This window comes from Phaseolus vulgaris, chromosome 3 (genome assembly GCF_000499845.2).
Source record: "Phaseolus vulgaris cultivar G19833 chromosome 3, P. vulgaris v2.0, whole genome shotgun sequence".
In the NCBI taxonomy this organism is placed as follows: Eukaryota; Viridiplantae; Streptophyta; class Magnoliopsida; order Fabales; family Fabaceae; genus Phaseolus; species Phaseolus vulgaris.
Genome location: NC_023757.2, coordinates 42,615,842 through 42,642,786, shown reverse-complemented (window position 1 = coordinate 42,642,786; position 26,945 = coordinate 42,615,842). Strand labels below are relative to the sequence as shown.

The following is a 26,945-nucleotide window of genomic DNA, read 5'->3' as shown; positions in this document are numbered from 1 at the left end:
TTGTCCAGAGTATCCATGGTCAATTTGTCAGCTATTCTCATCAATGCATTCTCTATTTTCTCATTTTTGAGGTCATTGATGATATCTTTCTACTTTTCATTTTCACGACAATGAGTACAAAAATGTTATATTTTTAAATTTACCTAACTTACGTTCGTACAACACTAACTTTAATTTGTTTCAATCCCCACTCTTCCAGAGTAATAAGGCAACTTGGTTAACGTAACTAACTAGTCAGAATCGTATTAGAAAAAAGTTTGTCAACAAATCCTTATTGTTTGTCTGGTCCTCTTACAACTGCAAGCAACACATGCATTTGGTGAAGAGACAACTTATTTCCTATCTCTTCTACAAATCGACGTCGTCAAACTCTATTTGATTTCGGTCTTAGATAACTCACCTCTTGTACTAATCATGTCTCTACTAAATGCCAAATCATTTAATTAGAATTAAACAAAATTATTACTTTTTACATTTCGAATTCACAATTCGAAATATAAAAAAAAAATCAAAAAAATCAAATGTGTTTAGGATTATACAATCCAAACACATTATGTATCAACCATTCCAAAATCACGCAACATCAACCAAATCAAATAACAAAACACAAAAACAAACTTGTTTTATGATGCAACAATGCAACCAAGTTGGTGATAGTTCTTTAAAAGACAATGTTAGTCGAGCAAAAAATCTTATAGAAAAGCACAACAAATGGAGTGGTGCACCACCGACTGAGGAAGAGAAAAGATGAGGATGAGAAAGAAGGAAGGTGGAGAGAAATGAGAATAGGGTTGTATATAAAACGACGTGAGGGTATTTTGGTCATTTCATACCCAAGGGAGTGCAAATGAAATGTTAAGGGTGCAGAAGGATTAGCCCCTCCATAAAACTGCCCGGCCCCAAACTTATATTAGAATCTTTAGAACACTCTCTGTACTAACAAATTTGTTAGAAATTATTTATGAATTTCACTTATTTAATTTTAAATAAATTTTAAATGAAAATAAAAAATTATATTAGAAATATAATATTAAAAGTGTTACTAGCACTCCCAAAAAAATACTGAATCAAATTATAGATGTTTGCATGCATAAGCATCGCACAACGTGAGTATTATCACAACGATAGTTTTATTAAAGCATCACAACAACAATTATATCCCATTATGAGATCAACTACATCAATCCCACAACCTCATTTGGAAAAATATTCTTCACTATGGTTCCATTAAAGCATTATACTCAAATATATTTCTGGAAAAAAATCGTAGATCACCAAATAGAACAGAGTACAGCAGTGCAAGACTAGACCAGAGTATCACAATTGGACATCACAAGCATTCTGCTGGAAAGCTCTCTCAGGATGCTTAGAATCAATTTTTGAGTGGTGAGGGAAATCAAATGGCAAGTTATCAGCAGAAAGTCCAGCTTCATCGAACACCTTTATCACTTCTCTGTAAACTACTGTATTTCCTTCTGCTGTCAGATGCAACCCATCACTTATACAGCAAAACATCAATTGTCAGGTGAAATCTCCCATAATTTTCATGAAAGGTATTGGAGTTAATTTTATTCATTAAGAAATTCTGAGGGAATTAAAGGGGAATATTTAGAATTATTCTAAATTAAATTGCCCCGGAATAATGTTAGACAAAAAATAAATCGCAAACCTAAAATTCCTCACTTTTTTCTCTTTCGTAACTATCAATTTTCATACATAAATATAAGAAAATAGTTTACCATGTCCTTAACAGACTAAAAAAGTAAATTCATGATGCCCTTAACAAGATAACAGAATCACATTATCATATTTAGACTTAGGGTCTATCAAGACAGAGACTTCTCAATATGCACTTCTAAGAGAATAAAATAAAAAGATTTTTTCCCCTAAGTTAAAATTAGTTTGTATATAAATTAATTTATAAAAATTAGTTTCCAAAATATGGCTTTTAACATTTTCATAGTTAATTGTAGAGCATGGAAAAAACTACTTTTTATTTTTATTTTCTTCAACTAAAAGTATTTATGAATAAATCTTAGTGAAATGTAATCCATGATATAATCAAGATTTAACTATAACTCGGTCACACTTATGTGAGAGTCAACATCTCTCAAGCCAGGTTGTAACAAACCTCAAATATTTCGTTTGCCAGCCATCTGTGTGTTGCATTATGGCCCACAGATTGATACACGACACGCCCATTTCATATGCGACCTCAAGACAGGCGTTAGCATATTGAACAGTTACTTCATTTATTCTTTCAGGTACTTCGGTAGCCTTCTCACCGTATTTGGATCTGCAAGACCCAACAAAATCATCTCAAATATGAAGTTAACTGCTGTTGAACAATTAGAAGCCAATGTAAATGTAAATTGTAAATTAACATTCTCTTGCTGCGAAAGAACATAATTTCATGGGCTGGCAAGTGTAATAATAACGAAAACTAAACAGTAATGTGGCACAAAGTTTCAAACAGAAGCTTTAATCATATTAGGAATAATCACACTTCAATGCAGGTTTAGCTACAGCAAAATATTTCCCAATTTGATACTGATAGCCACTACCACACTGTGAGAGTAGGTGGGTGGTATATCAATGGACTACAACAGCGATGTCATGGACTTCAGGTCTATATGACATGAGGATAAATAATCAAATGGTGGTTAGGAAAAGATGGATGCAACTGTCGGGCACACAATAGCAGTTATAATGGCTATGGATGTAACAGTTATTGCATTTATTTTGTAAAAAAAAGGAGAAACCCTCCAATTTAGCCTCAGAAACTGTAAATGTTTATCACTTTAGTTCTTGATCGTGCAAAGTCTCATCAAATTTAATCATTTTCTACCAACATTAAGCACTACAGTACATATGTTTGATAGAATCAGTGACTAAAGTGAGACTTATGTTAAGTAGGAAGAAACCTGCGCTTATAACCTCAGGGACTAAAATAGGGATTTACCCTAAAAGTAAACATACTAGTGAAACAGAAGGAACAATTCCATTTGATTGTATCAGTGAGACAGGTGTCATAAATAGTCAAGCACATAATAGCACATTAAAATGATGTCTATAAAGGAAGGCAGATTATGAATACTATATCTAACAGAAGCAATTCATAAGTACTTTGCATATGCCAGGCGTCCTTTCTCATTAACTGGAGGTGGAGTAATAAGCACAATTTTCATAGTTGGTGAGCATTCCTGAAACAAATTATTACACTCACATCAACAACGTAATATAATTAGCACTTGGGAGGAAAATGGGAAGCTTCTACAGAACTTGTTTGGACTCATGAATATGCCAAAATACCCCATAAGCTCTGTAGTTTATTTCAATAACTTTCATGGAAAAATTTAAGACATAAGCTTGCATGTGAACATAGCTTGCTGAACAACTTCTCGATTAAGTTTTTTATCCAAACTTACGCTTGATGTATAAGAGTAAATGTGCTGATATGCCCAGCCTTTTTACCAATACAAAGTACTAAAACAACCAACACTAAGATACTCAATGAAAAAAATAACAAGAAAAACAACAACAAAGCTAGAAGAAATCATGGGCCTTCGAAAGCACAAGACAGTAAATCATCAGAATCATTCGATGAATTCAATGCTTAAATGAAATCAGAATTTTGCAGATAATGCACATAAAAATTAGAGTTAAAATGTTGGACGGGTAATTCAGAATCTGATCAAATTTAAATCTAAAAGTATTGAACAACAAAATGTAACCTTTAAGTGTCGAACAAATTTTCTAAGGTTCTCTTTGAATTCTTCATAAGGTACATGTTGCCTTTCACTGGTTCTTCCTATCAAAGCTGCATCATTAGCACCAAAAAAAATTGTGGTAGCAATAGGTGGTGTAGTTGAGTCCTGGAAATGAAGCCATCCAAACAACTAAAAACTCACAAGATTAATAAAATAATTTGCCAAAAATAAACAAAGGCCTTATTTTTAGGCAATGGAAGACTCTTTTTTCGGAATGGGGCAGGGGAGACTCCTTTTTTGTGTTCCAAAACTGTAATGCAAGTCTATGAGAAGTTCAGTCCAACCAAAAATCAGTTTTCTAGTCTGGTCCATCACCCTAAATGCTCAAACAAACTAATTTTCAGTTACAAATTTCAAGATATCAGTTAGTTCATATGCAAAACTTTGTTACCTAACATTCTTCAAGCTTTTGCACTCAATTATGTTTTACATATCTCATAACTTTAGGTATTTTCAATTAATGTCCTTATAAATATTTTCGTCTCATTGAGTATCTTTTTTTTTGTCTAAATATACTTGCTGTTTGATTTTGGTGTCCCTCCTCCTTCAATGTTGACGAACAAATTTGAGCAAATTAGAAAGGAAAGAAGCGAGTTGACTTGACCCACAGATTGAAGACAGGAAGACAAAAGTAATAGTAAAGTAATCTCGTTGATGGCAAAATCAGACAGTAGAGTATTTAGACAAAAATAAAAAAGAAATTGAGTACTCAATGTAACGAATTTTTTTAACACACTCAATAGAAAATACTAAAATTTATGAGGTATTTAAAATTTAATTCAACAAATTCTATTTTAAAAAGTAAGTATTTGATCTCTTCATGTTATACACAATCCTTTTTTTTTTCCTTTGAATCGATGTGCTATACACAGGCCTATATACCGCTAGCATGTTTTATCCATAGTAGAGTTACTCAACTAGTTCCAGAGCACTAGGAGATTTCTCAAGGAAGGTTGTGTATCAAATGGGGGAAAGTGACAGGAGAATTTTCAAATCCACAGCCATGAGAAAGGTAAGAGTTCATCCTTAGTCACTCACTTGTCAACCCAGATTGGCTTTAAGTTACACAAACCTAGTGTAACGTGAATGAGACATAATTTTAAATACTATTTAGTTATATTCATCATCAAATATATAAAAAAAAGATCTAATATGAGGTTAAAAAGGGGCAAATGTGCAGACACCAACAGGAAGAAACATGATTTAGGTGAGAATAAGGTACCAGAGGGAAGAGGTGGTGCAGTAAGAACATAGCCCACCTAGTGTTGTATCCACCATAACCTCGAACAAGTACATCAGCCTGAAAATGCAAGCCATTAACTGTGAAATATATTGATAATTTAAGAAAGGGGATCTGACGGAAGAGTGTTTGGTTGAGAACAAATCTTACCCTACGGGAATATGCATTGGCAAGCGAAACACCCCATCCATTCTCTCTGATGGATTGCTCCGTTATGGAATCTCCAAACAACACTATCTTTGGCCTCACCATCGTCTTCACACGCGCCCACGCGATTCTATGTTGCCTTCACCGTTCTTCCACACCCTTCAACATTAAGACCATCTCTCTGCATTAAACTATGCCTTTCAAGATGAAAAATATGTCAGCTATTCTTTAATTATTCATATTTCCTATTTTTAGTTATAAAATACTGAAAAAATGCAAGAATGCTTAGATTTCAAAATTTGGAACTCTCTAATATTTTTTAAAATATTAATAAAAAAATTATATGTGTTTATAATAAACTACTTATTTATGTAAGATATTAATAATAAAATTTAACTTATGAGTGTGTTAAAAGATCAGAGTATTGTATTAAAGCTTTTTCTTAAACAAAGAGAAATTTATATACTTTAAAAATGAATTTAATTAAATATTTTAAATGATAATTGATTCTCTTACTTTTGATAATATAAAAATTCATTCAGAAAAGTTTAATTGGTTGTTGAAAGCAATAATTGATTATATGTGTGTATTGTACTCTAAATATGAGTTGAGATAATTGAGTATAAACAAATGTTTGGCAATATTTTATGATGTTGATTATATTTTAATTTTTTTTTGTTGAGTTAAAAAACATTTTAAAAACATTCTGAATCAAGTACAAGATAAAGTATGCATGTACCCAAAACAATAAAACCTCACTGATTAAGTTGTATATCATCAAAACATTCGCTTATTGATAGTTTAAAATGGTTAGAAAGTGTTGTTGTTATTTGGAATTTAACAAAAATAAGACAGAAAGGAAAAAAAATGACAACATTCGTAGGATAAAATGGGCCGACAATAAAAGTTGAGAATAAAATACAGTTATATTAGACATAATTGCATTCTTTCAAACAAAAGCATACATGACTAAACTTAATATAACCAAATTTATCAAGTTTAAGTTTATTTTTCTTAGAAATCTACATCTAGACCCGCTCACTTAGACCCACTTGACTTAAATAGCTAATTAGTTAGACAAATATACTTCGGTACCTACCTTAAAATAAGTTAAGAAGAAGATTTAAAAAAAATATATGATTTCATACTAATACAGAAATCAATCATGAAAATCATGCTAGTGCTAGTGTGGTTGTTGGCTACCTACCCTATTTGTTTATGATATGGGTCTCTAGAGAAAGACGATGGTATAATAATTCATTTTTATAAATAGGTTGATTAACATCATATTATATATTATTAGTATTTATCATACTTAACCACCACACATTGAGTATTAACTTGAACGTCAGATGACCTTTCACAAGTACTTTTCACTCTCCAAAACGAAAATTGACAATTGAGTGATTATGACGATTGATACATAGAAGACCAAAGACTAACATTTGTCATCGAGGTGTATGTGGATACGTTAAGAATTTTCAGGTTGTTTCAATGAGTGGTGGTGCACCTACAAAAGATTCTCTGACGTTTAAGTCAATAAGAATATAGATGATTTTGTGTATAAGTCAATGAATAATAGGATAGATGTACTTCTAGAGAGAATTGAGGTATTTATAAACTCATGGACTTAAGTAAATGCACAAATAAAGTTACTACTTTGTAGTAACCATTTAGGTCATGTTCTTCTTTACTTAAATGTATCATATTATTAAGATAATTTGATAATTACTTGGTAGTTAAGACCAAGCATTGAACAACGTGGATAATTACTGATGAATTATAAGGTGAATTGTCATAACTGTTTTTAACTATTTTCGTTCACTAATACATAATATACTATACATTTCTATTATTTAGTACGGGATAATACACATATAAAAACAATTTCTTAATATTATTAATTATAAACAATGGTTCCTCTAATAATCCATATGTCTAAAAACAAATCCATATACTAATCTCCTAATTTCAATAAAAAATATGATTAACGAAGCTAAAAAAAAGGAGTGAATTTTAAGTGTATAATTTAAATAAATGATTTTGACTAGATAAACTATATAATATAATTTAAATGGATGGTGAAGAAAAGAAATATTTGAGGTTAATATCTCTTATTGTCTTTTATGAACCAAATTAATCAAGTCACTTACAAGGACTCTTCCACCGAAATTGATGTTAGAAAAAAATAGTGAAATAAATGAGAATTAGAATGTGTTACCTTGTGTTTTGTTAAATTAAACCTACTTATATGACTCCCTTGTATAGAATGATGCATGCAGTGTGATGCTCTGTTCATAATGTTTCTACATCCAATATCTTTATCTGTGGGTGCTACTTCCTAACCTTTTAGGGTCACTATCCAGTGTTTGGTAGATGCACTTTGGTCAACATATTTGCTTTATTAGGTTGTCTTCAATAAAATAAAACCTATGTTACTTCACTTCTATAAACCACTTACCAAAATGAACTAGCAATTCTGATAAGCCAATATACAATATCAACATGAGTCAAATTTATATAAAAAAACTATAAATCACTTTTTCATTTCTACTTAATTTAGAAGTTATACTCTCATTTATACTCATAACCCTTTTGTTCATAATCTTCTGAAAAACAAAGAAAAATACTGCTTAAATCTGAAAAACAAAGAAAACTACTGCTTAAAACGTGTTAGAAGTTCTAATGTTCAATAGGCAAATTTCCCACTACATTGTAAGAAAATAAACACTCGTGTTCTCTTTGCATCATAGGTATCACTTTCTAGAGTTTCCCATGGTCTCTTCGTTCCGAGCAATGATACCATTACAACTTGATAGAACACAGTTTCAGTATCTTGGATAATAGTGGTGGTAGTGCGTATCAAAGACAGTGCAACGAGAGTTAGATTTCCACTAAGCTATGTTCCATATCATGGATCATGCCATGCGTCCTAAAGAGCGCCACCATCTCTCGTCTCCTTCCAGGAAAGCACATCTTTTACAAAGTAGACAGTCATAGTGATCATAATTCACTGTCAGACAGCATTAAAGAATCAGAAGCTATTGTATGATTAGGAACCGTATTCCCATGATTCTAAATGTAAGTAGTAGTTAGGTTCTATTTACTGTTTCTCTTAAATTGAAAAACATGACTGTCCCATAAAATTGGTTAAGACTTTAAACTTATACGGACACGGACATGAAGATACCTTAGAATTGTACTAGATTGTTAGAAATCTAATAAATACTTTTTGAATGTGACACTTCACAAATACGTGTCTTACAAGTGTCATACGAGTGTTGGTGTCCGATACGAGTATCCGACACCGACACGTTATTTAAGAAGAGTGTCCGAGCTTCATGAAGCTTTAAACATGGTAGTCATTAATCAATATCATAAAATCCATCTATGAAATATCTACTTTGCTGATGATCACTGTCTGTCCAACATGTTGAATATGGAAAGACAAGTGAAAGATAAAATCACTTGATGAGATACTCACCAACCCAAAGCCAGTAGATTTGTAATGACTAATGAACCTACCCCATTACTCCTTTAGCCATTACGTTCATTAGCCTCACGTGGCCATAACAACTGCAAATATAGTTATCCATGATTACTTACTGATATCTTTAACATATGGTTCAACATGTGGGCGCAGAGATAACGTACTCTGGCCACTACTAGAAAGCAGAACTAGGTGCAAGTCTGTCTACAGCTTTGAAATGACTGCCTGGTGCTGATGACGAGAAGGGCTTAACTTGAGGATGAGTTGGGTGACAAATGTAGGACCAGAGCTTCACTTTGATTACAATTTGAAACAAATGCTGTCTGCACACGTTTTCCAACCAGGAAAAAAGCAAACTCTATCAAAAGCACGTCTAACATATCATTGTCCTGTGCATGCTTTCATTGCCACTATTTGTTGAAATCAGCACTTCTTCAGATGAGCTTTACTTAGCATACATATTATCTAGACATCAAAATCACTATATTTATTTTCAAAGTAAGCTACGATGAAAACAATTACTAAAAGCGTGTTTGAAATCATGCACCAAGAATTCCCTACATGAACCAGCCTTTTACCAGTGTTAAACAGAATAAAAGCAAGTTGTTTGAAGGCCACAATCAAATGTTCTCAGCAATTTGGCTTTATAGTCTTACAAATATTCAATTATAAAGTTGATTTATACACTTAACACCTTTTTTAGTCTCTAAAATTGTTTTTCATATTAAGCCCTACCTTAAAAAGAACCACACTTCATTTTTTCTCTGCGTACATTTTGGTATACGCCTACACATGACTATTTTTCATTTTGGTCCCTACAAGAAAAATACTCTTAACTCACTCATAACTTTAGTAAACAAAAAATGGTGTCAAGTAGAACCAAATTTATAATTAAACTGCTAACATATATTACAGAACATATGCGGTAAATTTGGCAACGAAGAAGGTTGAAGGCAAGGTCTATTATATTCACTGCGAATTAACTATACATTCATACGATGGTTTATTTAGCAGCAAATAGTAAGATAAATATTCATCAGATCTTTGTTTCAAAATCCCCTCGTTGTTTTTCTTCCTTTGCAGTTTACATATACACTACACATAAATAAACCTAAAGTTAGATTCAACATCATCTATCCATCAACTTGAAAATACCACTGCTCATTCTGTATTAAGGTATAATGAAGTCAATATGGTTAAAGATTGAAAGGAAGAAGTGTCAAAGATAAACATCTATACAATAACTTGTATTACATAAATCAAGCTCATGACCTAGAGCACTACTGAACACTATTTTCGAAGAACCTAATACCCAATTAGCTTTGAAGGTGAACCATTGGAATATTGTCCAAGAAACGACGGCTGTGAACTAGTACTTTTGTTGAACTTGATCTCCTTCATGATCGTGAATGATCCTAGGCGGCTTTCCCCTCTCAATTGAGTTACTCGAGGGCATTGAATCCTATGAGATATTTGCATAAGCAGGAATAGTATGTCCACATGATGTTGGAGTTGAATTCCTTGATTTCTGACTGAGGATCTCCCCACGACTCCTTGTAATAGTTTCGTCAAGAATTTCCCCACTACTAGTATTGAATGTTGCTGTCTGACTACCTGAACCCTGTGAGGTGTATAAGCATCAATCTACGAACAAGATCTTCGACAGATATATATGTAATATAATGTTGGTAGCAACTAGTTCAAGAAAGACTTCTTATGCATCCTCAATTATAAAAGCAACTAATTCAAGAAAGACTTCTTATGCTAGTTTGATAATGGTTCAAACTACCTACTTCGAATGACAAGTTGAAACTGACAACAGGTGCTTCCTCATATGCTGCAGCATCCAACTCTTGAAGATGGGCTCCTTTAAAAAACTTGGGAAGGAAATATTGACGTACTGGGATAAGAAGCATGATTAACAGTGGGAAAAGGACCCCGGCAATTGGTATCCAGGTTAGACCAAAGCAGAGAAGCAAGTAAGCTATCTGGAATGATGTAAACATGGCAACCGTTTTGAAAGGCACGGTCTCTATAAGGGCCGCATGGTGTTTCTCCAGCACTCTTGTAAAGAGAAAAGAAAATGGAATCATCATCTTCAACATTATAAAATGTAATGATAATGCTAAAGATGGAAATTCATGAAATGCAAACAAATGTTAATTTTAACATGGATATATGTTGTGGGAGTCCAGGAATCATCACAATCCCAAGAGATTAAATAACTTCTAGCAATATTTGAGTAAAAATAAATGAACAAATAAACTGGTAGTGAAATTCTAGAAAATCAAAGAATTTATGCTTCTTATGGACTAAAAGTAGGAAGTTGATGCAGGATGGAAATTTTGACACTATTGATATCCATGAATCCTAGGACCATGAAAATGATAAAATTGACTATGAGCATGGATATACTTGTATCTTCGACTTGGAGCAGTGAAAAGATATAATATTCTCTCCCAAAACTGATTTCCGGGCAAGCTTTCAATTGCCATGAAAGCAAAGTAACCCCAAAGCACTGAAGTTGGTATCTTCTTCAAAAGAGGCATAGCAGCAACACAAAGTGTAACCATTAATGCCTGCAGCAGATTGCTGAGGCGCTGTTCTTTAACTTCAACTGGTAAAAGGTCATCAATATCTTTATCCACATCGAAAACAATCTCATCAACAGGGGTGTCAATGTATCCATGACTTTGAGCCAGTTGGATGGTGGATTCCTTCATCTCCTTTAGCCCCTGCTTGGTAACAGAATATTGGATAAAGGTGAGAAAGATCATAAATTTCGAATCGTTAGGAACTGATAGGATTATATTTACCAAGGCAGGTGGTATTTGGTGGGCTAACGGAGTCTGCATTTGATCATATGCTTCTTGCATACTTCGGTATAGCTGATTCAGGTTCATATTTTTCTGCATGCTTTTCCGTGCGGCAGATACAATTTTGTTACGCAAGAGCTGTTCCAAACAAAACAAGTATCAATGATTGTCAAATAGCTTAGCTACAAAGAAGCAAAAGTTGGCAACATGGACTATACAAGTTTGTCTGTACACAGAAAAATTAGTGAGACAATGACAGACAACATACTACAAGAGGAGGTAATGAAAGGGTAACATAGTTTTAGTTTCAGAATGAAACTGATAGATAGTTTTCACTAGAAACATGCATTAGATAGTATCCAAAACAGTTATTAACAATAACTATGAAGTAATGAACTGGTTAGATTCTGGTGACTCTGCCAGAAAAAAACTATTTGTCCACCAAAATAAATGAAGAAGTTTGCAGGAAAAAAAGATTCACAATTAACAGTTGAGCTATGTAATTATCTAAGGTAAGAAAATTATATTACCTGATGTTTTAGGGTAGCTAAGCTTTTAGTATGCATTGGAGATTGAGGAATCACACCGTTGGATGGAGGGATTCCAATAAGCCCACACAAAATGGTCTGGCAAACAACTTAAATAAGATTTTAAAAGGAAACTATCTGCTATATGTCTACACAAGGCCTTCATTTGCCATTCATGAATACCGCAAATGAATTTCAGAAGTATTTCAGAGAAATAACATACCAAGAAGCCCAAGAGGAGAAGGTCATAATGATATGATGAGGGTTTTCTTAGATTGAACTCCTTTTGCTGGGCAAGCTGTGATGCAACACTGTGATCAAAGTAATAAAGCACAGCAATCATAGTCGCTGGTATAAAAGCTCCAATAATATAGATGAGAGGCACATTCAACATTTCCTGCTAGTAAAAGGAAAAATGAGCAAAGAACTACACATTTCAAGGGAAAAATATAGAATTCAGCTTTCCCAAAAGTGACATTGTCTATCGTTTACAGTGAGAATATTATCCATATTAAATAATCAGAGACCTTAATTACTGTCCAATTTGTGTATGCACCGGGAGACCATGGATTTGGACTGAAAAGTCGCCTAGGGATTCCCCTTGGAACCTTATTTGTTGGTATATAAGACACAGCAGTCCACACCAGAATCATTAGTGGAACTCCATAATCAGCTATAAATCCCCGCAACCAACCTATAACACAATCTTATTTATTAGAAAGTAACTTGTAGCAAAAACTAATCAGCAGAATGCATGAAGGAAATTTTGAATCAATAGACCGAAGAGATAGCCCAGAGAACAGAATAGTAGCAAATCACAATCAAATTTGTAGTGTATCTTGCAAAGCATTAAATTCCCTACTGAATCTTTTCATCAGGATTCAGAGTATAACCACTACCTGCTCCGTATCGCCAGGATCTAGCCTTACGGCTTCTTAGTGCAGTAAACAGAAGGCCAAATGACAAAACCAAAGCAAACATTCCATTGCCAAACAGCCAAGAAGATTGGAGTGCAGTCTGATTGGTACCTTCTCTCTGGGACTGGGGCACACCGAACTCTTCCACGAGTCCCTTTTAAGAAGGAGATTACTGACTTTATTACTAAACAGGAGTTTTAATTTTGGTAATTGTAAATAAAGGACACCTGTATATGATCCAAATATCCAATTTTCATATTACTTGACAAAAATTGCTCATGGTTGGAATATGTATACTCACCCTTATAGCCTGCTGCATGAAGAGCATTGCAATCAGCAGACCAAATAGTTCACCTGCAAGGCGCGTGAATCTGTTGATTATGGAGCATGCCCCAAGAATGGCCAGCAAGAAGAGCAACGCAGCAGTCCAAACACACACCCTAAAAATCAAAAGGTGAAGAATTTATTTTTCAAATCAACAGCAATTTCCTTTCAATAAATAACTCACCACTCAAGGAAATCAAGAGGTACCATCCAGTCCAAGGAAGGAATAGTTTGTGTCCCAAATCCTTTCTATCCTTTGCAAAGTCATACAAAAATGTATACATCAGAACTGTTGGCTCGGCTACACCAAGAATGAGGAGGGGCTGCCCTCCTAAGATTGAATGGATAATGCCACAGAGTGCTGTTGATGCAAGGGTCTGCACTGCAGTTAGAGTTCCATCTATAGAATATAATCAATGAAACATTTCTCAGAAACAGGGACACCAAAATTCCAAAAAGGACACTGAACCACAAAAGTATTATTGTACCTGTATTTCTCTCCAGTTGCTCCCCAAAAGAGATAACTGGAATTGCTGAAGCGAAAAATATATATGTAGTTGGGGCAAGGATCCTATATCAAACAACATCAAAATTAAATGTTTAACAAATCTTCTAAGTTTCATGAGGCAAACTGTAATTGGCTGTTCCATTTGCATTGGTTATGTGTTATTTATTTTTTCTCATCTGGGTGGTTTTTGGTTTCAAACTTGATGCAGCTAGGCATGTTAAATAATGTTCTACACAATTAAACACTTACAGAAAAAGAAAGTAGGAAGGTAAATGAAAAAAGAAAACTCACAATTTAAAATTAATTTACAAATAAACTAATTTTAGTTTATAAAAAAGGTTTATTTCATTTTTCCTTCCTATTATCTTCTGCTACCAGTATTTATGGAAAATTTTATCCATAATTAGACTGAAATATCAGAATCTACAAATTTATACCACGAACCTGATGCCTGCTTGGAATCCACTAGTCCAATCTTGTTTGTAGCACACAAGTCTTCCCTTGAGGTCATTCTTGATCCCGCGTAACGGAACAAATGTTTCTTCCATGAAGGTATTGGAAGGTGAGGAGATGAGTTTTAGTTTGTAGGAAATAAGCAGAAGATTTTAGTGGAAGATAGTGAATCACTTCAAGGGACTCTAGAGGCAAATGATGATTAAAGTTGCTTAGTAGAAGTGTCTATAACCAAACTTTGAGCAGGGAGATGGAAAACTTACATATCTAAATCTTCCTATATAGGAAAGCAAGAAAAAAAAATGGATGTTCATCTGTAGCATGTAGTAGCACACCAGGCCAGAAAACGAATAAACGAATCCAGATGATGAATTCTCATTTGCAATGACAATGAAAATGTTTTGGATAAATTGCTATGAGTGACCAAAGAATGAGTTATGTTAGTAAATGAATAAAAAACACTTGGGTAAGTTGAATTCGAGAGTAACAGAAAAGTGAACATTCTCCATAAGCTGAATATGAAGGGTAGAGTTCAACCACGATGGGGTCAATAACCAAAATACTATCTTACCACACGAGCCTTCCATGTAATCGTCATTCTGAAAGCAAAGGTTAAACAGAAGTTCACATCAGTCACATTCAAACTGAAATTGAGGGCTACCCTTGGAGAACAATCCAAAGAAATTAACGGAAGCCCATCATTACAAGTTGCACTGGTTACAGCTCAGGTACGCCTGAGAGAATGGACATGACAGAACACAAACAGAGTTGTCGAGTATGAAAAGCTAGACCCAGATGGGTTTGTCTGGCGAGATTAACGAGATTCCATGACTGAGACCATGATGGGAAATAATGGTTTAGAAGACTTGTGACAAATTGGATATTAAATGAAAGAGAAATTGTACGTTCATCAAATATAAAAATTACTTTTTTTCTTTTCACAAGAAAGAAGATTGCGGTTACATTAAAGTGATGGTAGCAATGAAGAAGTGAAAAGGGCAAGGTAACTTAAGGTTATAACTGAAGCACTTCAGCAAAAAAGAAGCTACAGTTTCCGAGGCACAAACCGAGCAATGCATGAGAAACAAGGAAGCAAAGAAACGGTCAGTGAAGTTGGGAGATTTTTGTGTGACATGTGAGACTGTGTGTGAAGCGATCTCATGCATATATAGTTCTCATTCCGGAATGAAAATTGCAGTGGAAGGAGCAGTAGCACGAATCAAAACCCGTAAATGGAAGGGTGATGCAAACACATGAAGAAGATATTTTAATATTTGCCGCATTCATTTTTCGACCTACTCTTACACTTTACAGTGGTGGAATATTAATTTCCAAAAACTTGCTCAAACTAAGTAATAAAAAAATTTCAATGCAACAGCAATGTAAGAACCGATTTTTGGCCATCTTTCTTCAATGGTAAACTAAATCAATAACTGTTCTTACCTAATTACAACTGTAGTTGGAAATGTTCCAATATGAGTTAGAATGAGTTATTTGTATAGATTCAAAATCCAGTTAATGCTAACACTGTAAGAAAATTAAGAGTTTATATAACACAATCCAATGAATTGTGTATGAATAACAACGTAAATCAGTTTATATTGCAACCACGACACTGTTTTCATAAATTGAAAATCATAAAATTAGTAATATTGTGATGTTCCAAAATTGAAATTACAGAAGTAAGCATATATAGAAGGATGAGATCCTGAGATGTTATTGGCACCAAAATTAGGTAATCTGTACGAAAGCAGGGTTTGGAAAAGGAAAGCCCAAATCCGAATATCCGATACGTATCTGTGGAACGCACATCGCATTATAATGTGTTACTCTGCCAAACACTTTTTTTTTTTATTTCATTAAAATAATCGTTACTCTTAAAGCAATTCCCAGTCACTAGCCACTACTCACTTAAACACCATTAACTTACACTTAGTTTTATGTTTAAGGAATATTTTCATTTTTTCATTTTTTTATCTTTTTATTTTATATTATTAGCTAAAAAAATGCAACCCATTAGGTATTCCGTACTGTGTCAATGGGTGGTTGAATCTAAGAGACAAATCTCTGAATTAAGATTAAATACTTTATATTAAAAAATGTGTACGTCTAATATTTCATTTCAAACATAATATCTTTACTTTTTCTTCTTTTCCTTCCTTTTAAGATCTTCAACTTAAGTCTTAGAGAGTTAATTTTATCATATATAAATATTTACAACTTTGGAAAGCATTAGTTTCTATAAAAAATATATAATACAGTGAATAACTAAATTCTGGTGACAATATCTTTGATTCCTGTATTCTCCAATCCCATCAAATGTGGAGGTATGGGATTCAATTCCCCTCTTTTGCCTAAATTTCAAAATCATAAAGGTTCTTCAATCAACTATGATTTCAATATAAAAATAGAAAACTGGATCTCCATGTAATCCTGTAATTGAGATCTATGCTAATTTGACTTCTGATTATGAACATCTTCCAAAAGTGACTTTTGAAAATAATATAAATTAGGTTACAATGAGCACAAGTACCTAATACACTCATACCCAAAATAGTTACAATAATTTATTCAAGTTTTTTAATAATTTTGTTGATCTTGTTCGTAGTATAAAGAATATATCATTAGTGGATGCGCAAATGGTAGTGCAACACATCAAGGACAACTTTACTAAATAGTGCAATTTTTAACAAATTTACTATAATAAATAATTTTAAACTGTTTATATAAGCAGAAAAGTGGTGTGTTTGGAAAGAAGATTTAAAAATGAAGAAATCGTACATCCAAACATATTTTGGTTCTGTTGGAATTCAATGTGTTCTGACACTTTTTAATTTTTTTTTAAAGAAGTCACACTTAGATGTACAATTTAAATTTATTTTAATTTTTATACTTTTTTATATTAAAGACGTGATAAAAAAAAAAATTGGAAGTCATGCATTTCAACGTGACTTATAGTTTTTTTTTTTTAAGTTATACTCATTGTTTGGTGGAAGTCATGTATTTCTTACTTTAATTCTTATTGTTTTTTGTTTTTGTTTTTTTTAAAGGTATGTTTCCATTGTAATGAATATATTATTTTTTTTAAATTGTGATTAGGGAAACAATGTCTTCATTTTAGGATTTTTTTAATTTTTGGAAAATCATACAATGAAGCAAATTTTAGATTTTGTTTTTATAAATTGTTTTGTATTTGATGTTTATATTTTTAACGTAAATGTTTTATATTTTTTTTAAAAAAAATATATATATTAATTTTAATTTTAACAAACAAAGAATTTTCAATTTTCTTAGCATCATCTCTCACAAATAAATACTTTACTTTACTACCTTAAATAGAATTATTTAATATTAATTATCACTTTATTAAAATAGTGGTAAAAACAATTATTTATTTTTTACAATCTTACTATTTCAAATTTTACAAATTACATTAAATATAAATACTATTTTAAAATTAAAATTAATATATTCATTTAAAAAAATTATAAAATAAATGATAAAACATTTACATTAAAAGAATAATCATTAAATAAAAAATTAAAAAAATATATAAAATAATTGCTAAAAAATATCTAAAATGTGATTACAACAATGGAAAAATATTCAATGAAAGAATATTTTCTATTTTAAATAAAAATGTCTAATAATAAATTCTTGTGAATGGACACAACTTTAAAAAAAATTAAAAAAAAAACTAAAATCGTGATGAAACCCACAATTAAAAATATAACAAAATTCAATAAATTGGTTTCAGTGGGCATGGTTTAAATAAATTTAATGTCTTGCTAAAATATAAGATTTACAACAACAAAAAATTTAAAAACACGTCTTTAATATAAAAAACAAAAGAAAATTAATTAAAGTCATGCATACAACTTTTTTTAAATATTGTAAAAAACTTGTTTAATTGCACGGCTTAAGTATTGAAAATTTTATGGACTAAAATCGTTTTTAAAAAGCTCGGTTTTTTTCATTTCAAAACTATCTTCTCAGACAATATTTATCCATTCATATAAAAATGTTTAAATTTTGCCTTTTTCAATAAATTTGTAGAAAATTCACTATGTTTTGTTTAAATGATTGTGGAAGTAGAAAGAAAAGAAAATGATTGAAAAGTTATGTTATTTGGATGTAGAAAGAAGAAAAGTTATATTTTGAGAATGTGGAGAGTTGTATAGAACCATCTAATGGACAGTTTTAACAAATAAAATATAATAAAAGTTAAATTTATAATTAAATTATGTAAAATATTATTAAAATAATGAAATTGTTGTAGATTTCATTAATAAATATACAAAGAGGTTGTGTTGGAGATCCCACACATATTACATATATTATAAAGTATGACATCTCATAATTTATAAGTGAGTGTAAACATAAGATTAAAATTTAAGATTTTAAATTAATAAAGTTGAATTAGACTTAAAAAATTCACCACTTAATAGTTATAAAAAGTTATAGGATGACTATAAAAAAAAAATCAACTGATAAGAGAATAAATTTAAGTAAAATGTTGGTAGATGATGTGATTGAGATGTAAAAAAAAATCTATAATTAATTAATTTACCAAAATAGTTATGAAAGATTTAAATTAAAATAAAGGTAAAAAATATTATATAAATGTTTTCCATTTATTTATATATTTGTGCTATAATTAAAGAAAAAAATTATTATTTAGAACTAATATTATGACGTAAAGATACAAATAAAAGAGTATATTTTAATATTTAATTTTAAAAAGTTGTTTGTTTTTATAAAAAAAAAGTAATTTGTATATTAGTTTATAATTAAAATTTTATATTTTAACATTGAATTATACAAAAGACTTCGTCTGATGGAATATAAATTATTTTAAGAAATTATTTTAGCATTTAAATCATAAATGTAGCTTCCTTGTTGATTTTAATTTTTTTAGACATAAATTTTAATTTTTTTCATTCCAAAGCATAGTATGACACATTTTCTAACCCATTCCTATTTCCATAACCAATTACAAAGAGATAAATGAATAAAAAAACAAAATAGTCATTCATAAACTTTTTCAAAAATTTATTTAAAGTATAATTGTATATGATAGAATTTCTAAAATCAATTATCATATTTTCATAGTCGATTATGAAGAGATAAATATTTCCATAATCAATCATTAATCGATCATGAAGTGATAAATGCACCCCAAACACACTTCTCCCTCATCATTTTTTTCAAAAAATCATTCACGCATGTAAGACACATCCTACCAAATGTGAACATTAGAGGTACTTTCTTAATTCCCAAATTTACGTGAAGAGGACATTTGCCCAACCAAACATACCAACCAAACATAAGTTTAGTGAAACATGGGACTCATCAATAATGTTAACCGTGTTTTCTTCCTGCTATTTATCACAAGTTGTTTTTTTCAAATATAATTTAAATTTCAAGTGATATACTTATTTTTTATTAAAATAAAACAACCGTGGAGAAACTGGTTCAACTTCTGCATAAAATATGCAGATTAAATTATTAATGGTGTCAATTGCGAAATATTATCATTGTTGGTGTATTATAATATTCAGGTTTGGCTAACAAATTTTAATTACAAATATTTTTTAAAACAGTTGGAGTAAAGTGATAAGTAGTGTTAAATATATAGAGAATAATAATAAAATGAAAAATTAAAAAAGTCATTAAAATTCAATTTTATAAAAAAAAAAAAAAAAACTCTAGCCCATATAATCTCTTGTTTATACGATTAATTGTTGGTTTAAAAAATTGTCCTTAAAAAATATTTTGGTGTTAATAATCAACAAATATTAGTTAAGACTCCCCGACAATTTGTAAACCGCTTCAACTATTTTCATTCCTAAATTTAGGTTTTATTTTCATTATTGTTTGTAAAATTCAACGGGTTCTCCTATTTTCATATTACTTTATTGGTTTTCAACATTAATTTTTATCTATAACTTTTTTGAATTGGATAATTGGAGATTTTGTCATGGATATCTATCTTTTATGTAACGTTTTATCTCATCCGTAACTTTTTTATTTTGGGTAAGTTTTGAATTGTGTTATATGTAATATATTTTTTAAGTTATATGCTTTTACATAAATGTATTCATTAGGTTTTGTGTGTTTTATTTGAATACATTCATCCTAAGATCTTGAATATAAATGCATTATTTAGGTTATTTGTTTTTATTTTGATTTGATGATATGGTTTTTTAATTTTAATAAATATACATATACACCACATGATGAAAGAGGTACCAAAGAATTCATCTGTCTTAACTGGCTATCAACGAGCTATATTATATATTGTTAGGATTGTGTTTGGTGGTTAAGTACGAAGTTAAATTTATTTAATATTCATGTTTACTTTGTGTAATAAGATATTGAATTTTGTACTTGTAGGATTGTGGGAAGTAAAGTTAGTGTCCTACATATGGAAGTTAAAATAAATTTGGATTTATGTAGACAAATTGAAAATGTGTTGTAGAAATCTAACTTATTGTTGCAACATTAGTTAAAATATAATAGATAAGAAATTAATATATTTTTTTATAGACAGGTGACATAAAGTGACCAGCATCTTTCATATGTATATTGATGAGGTGACTACCACACTAAATTATATGTTTACAGTCATTCGCATCCCTATAGTATGACAGTTTTACATATATGTGACTCTAAACACGTAACAACTACAACAATATTAGTGAATTTATTTGGCATGAAAATGATTATACCTCAACAAAGATAAAATAATGTTATGGTAAACATAGTAAAATCAATTGGTTGCATCAAGTTTTCAAGGAGTTATGTGCTTATCATAGATAGACACATGTTGTTGGGATTTATTTGTTGTATCCCATGGAATGCACTATATTTGCAAATAAGAATGTGACATCATCGAATGTATTGTACATTGACTTTTTAATGACCTTCTTATGTGTGGAGGTTATGCATAGAGAGCAATCATACTAGCTCACATGTACAAGTTAGTAATTTTGCACAAACAAAGTAACTAAGAGATTATGTCACACTATACAAATTAGTAATTGAATCATAAAAGAGTACTTATATTTATTTTATGTTATATTATAAATAACTTTGTTTATATTATAATAGATGTAAATATTCAAACATTTTTTTGACATTAATCTTAGGGATTTAAATTTTAGGTTGAGAATCAACCTTATGTGTGGCTACTATGTGGTAGGTTGAACTATATGTAAACTTATAATTATTACACTTAACTTAATTATTTGATCCATAGTATTTTCTATTTGTCAACATATCAACTTCATCTTATATTTTACTCTAATATCACCTAGGCCATGTTTGCATTGAGGGGTGCACTATTCACGCGGACAGATGTGAGAGTGCACCCCAAGTTTGTTTCTAGTGATTGGTGAGGGGGGAGGTGTGTGGAAAGGAGAAGATGGAATTTTTTTGGTGCCTCTCATGTATGAAGAGAAATTGCAATGAGAGAAGAGAAAGCCACATAGACTTTTGAGCATTTACATTTTTACCCTTAATAAGAATAAAAAATACATTTAAATATTTAAATTCTAAAAGTATAAATAATATAATTCAATTATATATTATAATAATCTAGATTTTGATTTATTAATGAAAATACAAAATCCATTTAAATATTTAAATTCTAAAAATATAAATGATAGAATTCCATTTTAATAAAAAAATTTATTTCAAGTAAACTGTAAATATCCAAAAAATATATTAATATATTCATAATAAAAAAAATATTAAATATATTTTTAATAAAAAAATACTTATATGCCTTAAAATATAAATATATTTATAATAAAAAAAGTATTATTAATATTAACAATATAAATATTAAAATAATAAATTGAAAAATAATTTAATTAGAATTAAATTTTAATTTTATTTATTTATTTAAATTCTACATTATTTTATTCTTTTATTTATAGTTAAAATTTTAAATTATTTTAATTAAATAAAATGTGTATAAAGTAATTATCATTTATTTTTATTTTTTTATACACAAGGGTAAATTTGTAATCTTATAATTTATACAATTAAAAATAATTCAAAATATCTTTACAACCATCACATCACTTACATATTTCAATAAATTTTCTTCACACATCCACTCTAACCTACCTCAATCCAAACAACCTCAACTTTCTTCACACTTACACTCCCCCACACCCTCAACTTTCCACTCCTCCACACCCTCTAATCCAAACAAAACCCTAGGGTGTGTTTGGATTAGAGGGTGTGGGGGGAGTGGAAAGTTGAGAGTGAGTGAGAGGGGAAGTGTGAAGAAAGTGTGAAGAAAGTTGAGGTTGTTTGGATTGGGGTACGTTAGAGTGGATGTGTGAGGAAAGTTTATTGAAAATTGTGAGTGATGTGATAGTTGTAAGAATATTATAAATTATTTTGAATAGTAAAGTTTGTGAGATTACAATTTGACCCTTGTATATAAAAAAAAGAATAAATAATGATTAATCCTATTTCATATTTTAGTTCATTATAATTTAAAATTAAAGTATAATTATATTATTTAACATTTTATTAATTAAGAATTATTTTTTATATAAGTTAATTTATTTACATAATTTTAATATTATAAATGATTTTATAAATTATGTTATGTTATATATATATATATATATATATATAAATATATATAAAATTAATTTTAATAATAATTTTCATTATTATGAATAGAAAAATGAATATATTTTAAAAATAAAATAGAAATTTAGAATATAACATGAATATTAAGTAGGTGTCTAAATATATAATATAAAGTCATTACATGAAGAACATAATAATGTTAATTAGAAAAAGAAAAGACATTCTCAGTAATAACATTTGAATCCTTCTTGTGGAGACCTTCAAACGGTTTTCTAGAAGACATATCTTATTCTGTTGTATGATAATAATTTCATCTTTTTCATCGGCAACGTCTTCAATGCACTATTTGAAAAAATTACAACCTAGAACCATGCCACTTCTAATCTGTTTTGAAGAAAACAATAAAATTGAACAATGAATAAGTTTAAAATAACATTCTTAAGTTTGTTTGAAACCTAATTGAATAAATTTTACCTTGTAGTTGGGACAACCCCAAAAAAAATTTCCAGCATTTTTTGTGTGTTGTCGCTATTCTCAAAATAGCAAATTGTCGACAATCACAAATAGGATCAATGAAGGCACTTGTGCTCCCAGTAGCATGGGTAAAAGTACCACGTTTTTGCACACTACAACCAGTACAACTAGATGACGATGTGTTGTGATACGCAGACATTAATGACACTTAACCAATGTTGTCGAAGTAATAAGATGGTAAAAAAGTTGCATTAAAAACAATATGATTATGTAAATGAGTAGCATGAAAAGTAGCATAAAACCTGCATCACCAAGATAGTATTTTCCTACAAAGATTGTGGAAAACTGAGTTAGTATATACTACTACAACCTTTTAATTCTTCTGCACACCCAATCCCCTATAACTAACCTTCTGGAATAACCAAAGGATCGCCTCGTCCCAAAGCATCTTTCAATATCCTTGAATTGAAGGCAGTTCCTTCCCAACCGGCTAACACATATGTGAACTTCATGTCAAAGTCACAGGCTGCAAATATGTTTTGGGTTGGCCAATCTTTTCTCCCTCGAAAACAAGGCGCATAAGCACGTGCAACCTTAGCACGTACATGACTCCCATCTATGGCCCCTAAGCAATCCTAATGTAAACAAAAATTCATAACTTTAATTAAACACAAACTAAAGAAGACATTACACATAATTTCAAGTAATGTTATTATTAACAAACCTTAAAGTAGGGGAAAAATCGACTGTTGTTAAGGATGTGTGGTTCTACAACCGTTCCATTTGGTTGAATTAAGAATTCCCCCTCCAACCTTAAAATTGCACTCAAAACATTATGAAAGTGACGAAAAATTGTTTCTCCAGACCGATGGAAAAAGAATGACACACTTCGATTCTTCACATTATGCCCAATAATGTGCAGAAATTTCGCTACTTGTTCTTCCACGGTTGATCGATATGAATCTTTAACAAGTCCAGTTCCCCGTATTCGTTCACATAATTTAATGAAAGCTTTCGGTCCCATGCGAATAATGTGACGAGATTGTTCAGTGTGAACCAAGTACTCCATCAATTCTTGTCTGCGACGCTCTTTTTGTGGTTGAGACTCACTGATACAGTTGCTTGTAGTAGGCACCGTGCGTAACAATATTTCAATCCAAAAGCAATCATACAAAGAATCATGACTGATGCACCTTCATTATTTATTTTTTATTTGTTCTTCGATTTGTGAAATTAAATTCATGTTCGCCGCAACAAGATCGTCATAAATTGCAACTGTTTCCTCAAAGTGTATATCATCTCTGCCACATCATAATTTCTTTCCGAATTCATACCGAATACGGTTACCGTATCGGTGTAAAAGTACACCAATACAGTTACCCTAAAACGTACTTTTAATTAATTTTAATAAAAAAAATCATAAAAAGTACTTTATCATTCAATAACATAATTTAATCAAACAACAAATAAATATAAACAAACCAAATAATTTATATACAATCTCAAAAAATATTAACTAAACATCAACAAATTTTAATTGTATTATGTAAAAATATTATTTACAAATAAAATATTATTTCTTATAAACAATTTAATTTTGAAACACTAATAACTATCTAAAATTATTATTAAAAATTCATATTTCTTATGTAAAGTTTTTCTGACTTTTTAAATTACTGTAACATTTTTTTATAACATTTAATTTTAACACCAATAATTAATGTAAAATATAAATTAAAAAAAATTAAGTCAAAATCATATTTCTACTCAAAACTTTGACTGTTTTTTTTAATTACTACAACATTTTTATAATTTTTTTAATTATAACATTAATAAATTATGTTAAATCTACAAAAATGAAAACCCTATAAAAATATTTTTAAAATTTTGAATTCCATTTTGGCTAAATTAAATTTTGTAAATCTTTTTTATAAACCATTCATTTTAAATAAATAATTACTTTGTGGGTAAGTTCCCTATCTAGCACCATTTAGACTTTTATTTTCCTAACTAGCACCCTTTTCTTTTTATTTTCCTATCTAGCACCCTTTTGTTTTTATTTTCCTATCTAGCACCCTTTTGTTTTTATTTCCCTATCTAGCATCCTTTTATTTTTTATTTCCCTATCTAGCACCATTTCAAAAATAAATAAATAAATATTTATTTATTTATTTATAATTTTAATTTTGAATGCATTAAAAAATAAATATTTTTAATGTTTAAAATAGTTAGAAATATAATTAATAAATAAAGAAATGATTTTTATAAAATAAAATAAAAAAAAAATTAAAATATTTAGTTTATTTTTTTTAAGAATGAAGAAAATAAAAAATTAAACCCTACAACAACATAAAAGTTGAATCTATAAACATAAATTACTATTTATTTTTATTATTATTGATGATGTAATCATGTTAATTTCAAATAAAAAAATACATGACATAATTACAAAAAAACCAAAGTCAATTAGTATTAGTTAATAGTGGATACACAAGTAATATTGAAGTGTCTATCCTAAATGCAAAATCCTAAAAAAAAAACTAATGCAAATGTTACACTTAATGCTTAAAAATGAGAAGTAAAAAATGAAAAAAAAAGTCTAGAAAATAAAAACAGCAACAATAAAAAAAAAAGAATGGTAGAAAAAAATAATAACTAAAAACATAAAAGATATAAAATTAAGACAAAACAAATTAAGATAAAGATAAAAGATATAAAAATAAATCCAAACAAGATAAATATAAGAGATATAAGGCGATACTAAATAAGTATATGTTGATCATAAAAATGAAAATAAATGAAAGATGATAATACATTAAATAGTTTGTGCGAAATGAAACATAATTAATGACGAGAAGTGCACACAGTCCAGTAATGTTGGGACATATTCTTTATGTGTGTTTTGGTGTTTGACAATATGAACATTTTTTTCCGATCATGTTGTTCTTTTATGTTTATATCAGTCTTTATTTAACTTTGTTTTTTTATAATTATATCTTGTATTTTTTACTTGAAATTAACATAATTACATCATCAATAATAATAAAAATAAATATTAATTTATGTTTATATATTCAACTTTTATGTTGTTGTAAAGTTTAATTTTTTATTTTATTCATTCTTATAAAAATAATTTTTAAACTAAACATTTTAAATTTATTACTTATTTTATTTTGTAAAAACACATTTCTTTATTCATTAATTATATTTCTAACTATTTTAAACATTAAAAATATTTATTTTTTAATGGATTCAAAATTAAAATTATAAAAAAAAATTATTATTTTTTAATTTATTTTTTGAAATGGTACTAGATAGGGAAATAAAAAATAAAAGGGTGCTAGATAGGGAAATAAAAACAAAAGAGTGCTAGATAGGGAAATAAAAACAAAAGGGTGTTAGTTAGGGAAATAAAAGTGTAAATGGTGCTAGATAGGAAATTCAGCCTTACTTTGTACATTTATTATTAAAATATCTATTAAAAATACAACTTCTAAGCAAGAACAACACAATAGGATGACTGATAGGATGAAGAACACCAGTGCCTGAAAACCACATAAAACAAAATAAGAAACACAGAATTTCAAAAAATTTAGAACATAATCGATTATCCATTCAGTTATATACATAGGATAATCGATTATCCATGGATAATCGATTAAG

At 29.8% G+C, this 26,945-nt stretch overlaps 1 protein-coding gene and 1 pseudogene across 1 annotated transcript; both read right to left on the bottom strand.

Annotated features, from left to right (window-relative positions):
* Positions 1-1,113: 1,113 nt before the first annotated feature.
* Positions 1,114-5,424, bottom strand: LOC137807876 (GDSL esterase/lipase At5g62930). The gene is made up of 6 exons (XM_068608711.1): positions 5,161-5,424; positions 4,993-5,070; positions 3,735-3,875; positions 3,127-3,203; positions 2,132-2,296; positions 1,114-1,498 (listed from the first exon to the last, which is right to left on the bottom strand). Exons 1-6 carry the CDS (start codon positions 5,260-5,262, stop codon positions 1,318-1,320), a joined length of 744 nt encoding a protein of 247 aa, XP_068464812.1. The 5' UTR covers positions 5,263-5,424; the 3' UTR covers positions 1,114-1,317.
* A 4,357-nt stretch (positions 5,425-9,781) lies between these two features.
* On the bottom strand, positions 9,782-15,857 carry LOC137807875 (probable boron transporter 2; annotated as a pseudogene).
* Between the last annotated feature and the right edge of the window lie 11,088 nt (positions 15,858-26,945).

What these genes read in the sequence shown, in the direction of transcription:
- LOC137807876 (XM_068608711.1), bottom strand. Translation starts at nt 5,262, where the DNA reads ATGGTGAGGCCAAAGATAGTGTTGTTTGGAGATTCCATAACGGAGCAA. An exon ending in AATTTGTTCGACACTTAAAG is followed by an intron (nt 3,204 to 3,734) that starts GTTACATTTTGT and finishes AATTTGTTTCAG; the next exon opens with GAATGCTCACCAACTATGAA. An exon ending in GGACGCCTGGCATATGCAAA is followed by an intron (nt 2,297 to 3,126) that starts GTACTTATGAAT and finishes TGGGTCTTGCAG; the next exon opens with ATCCAAATACGGTGAGAAGG.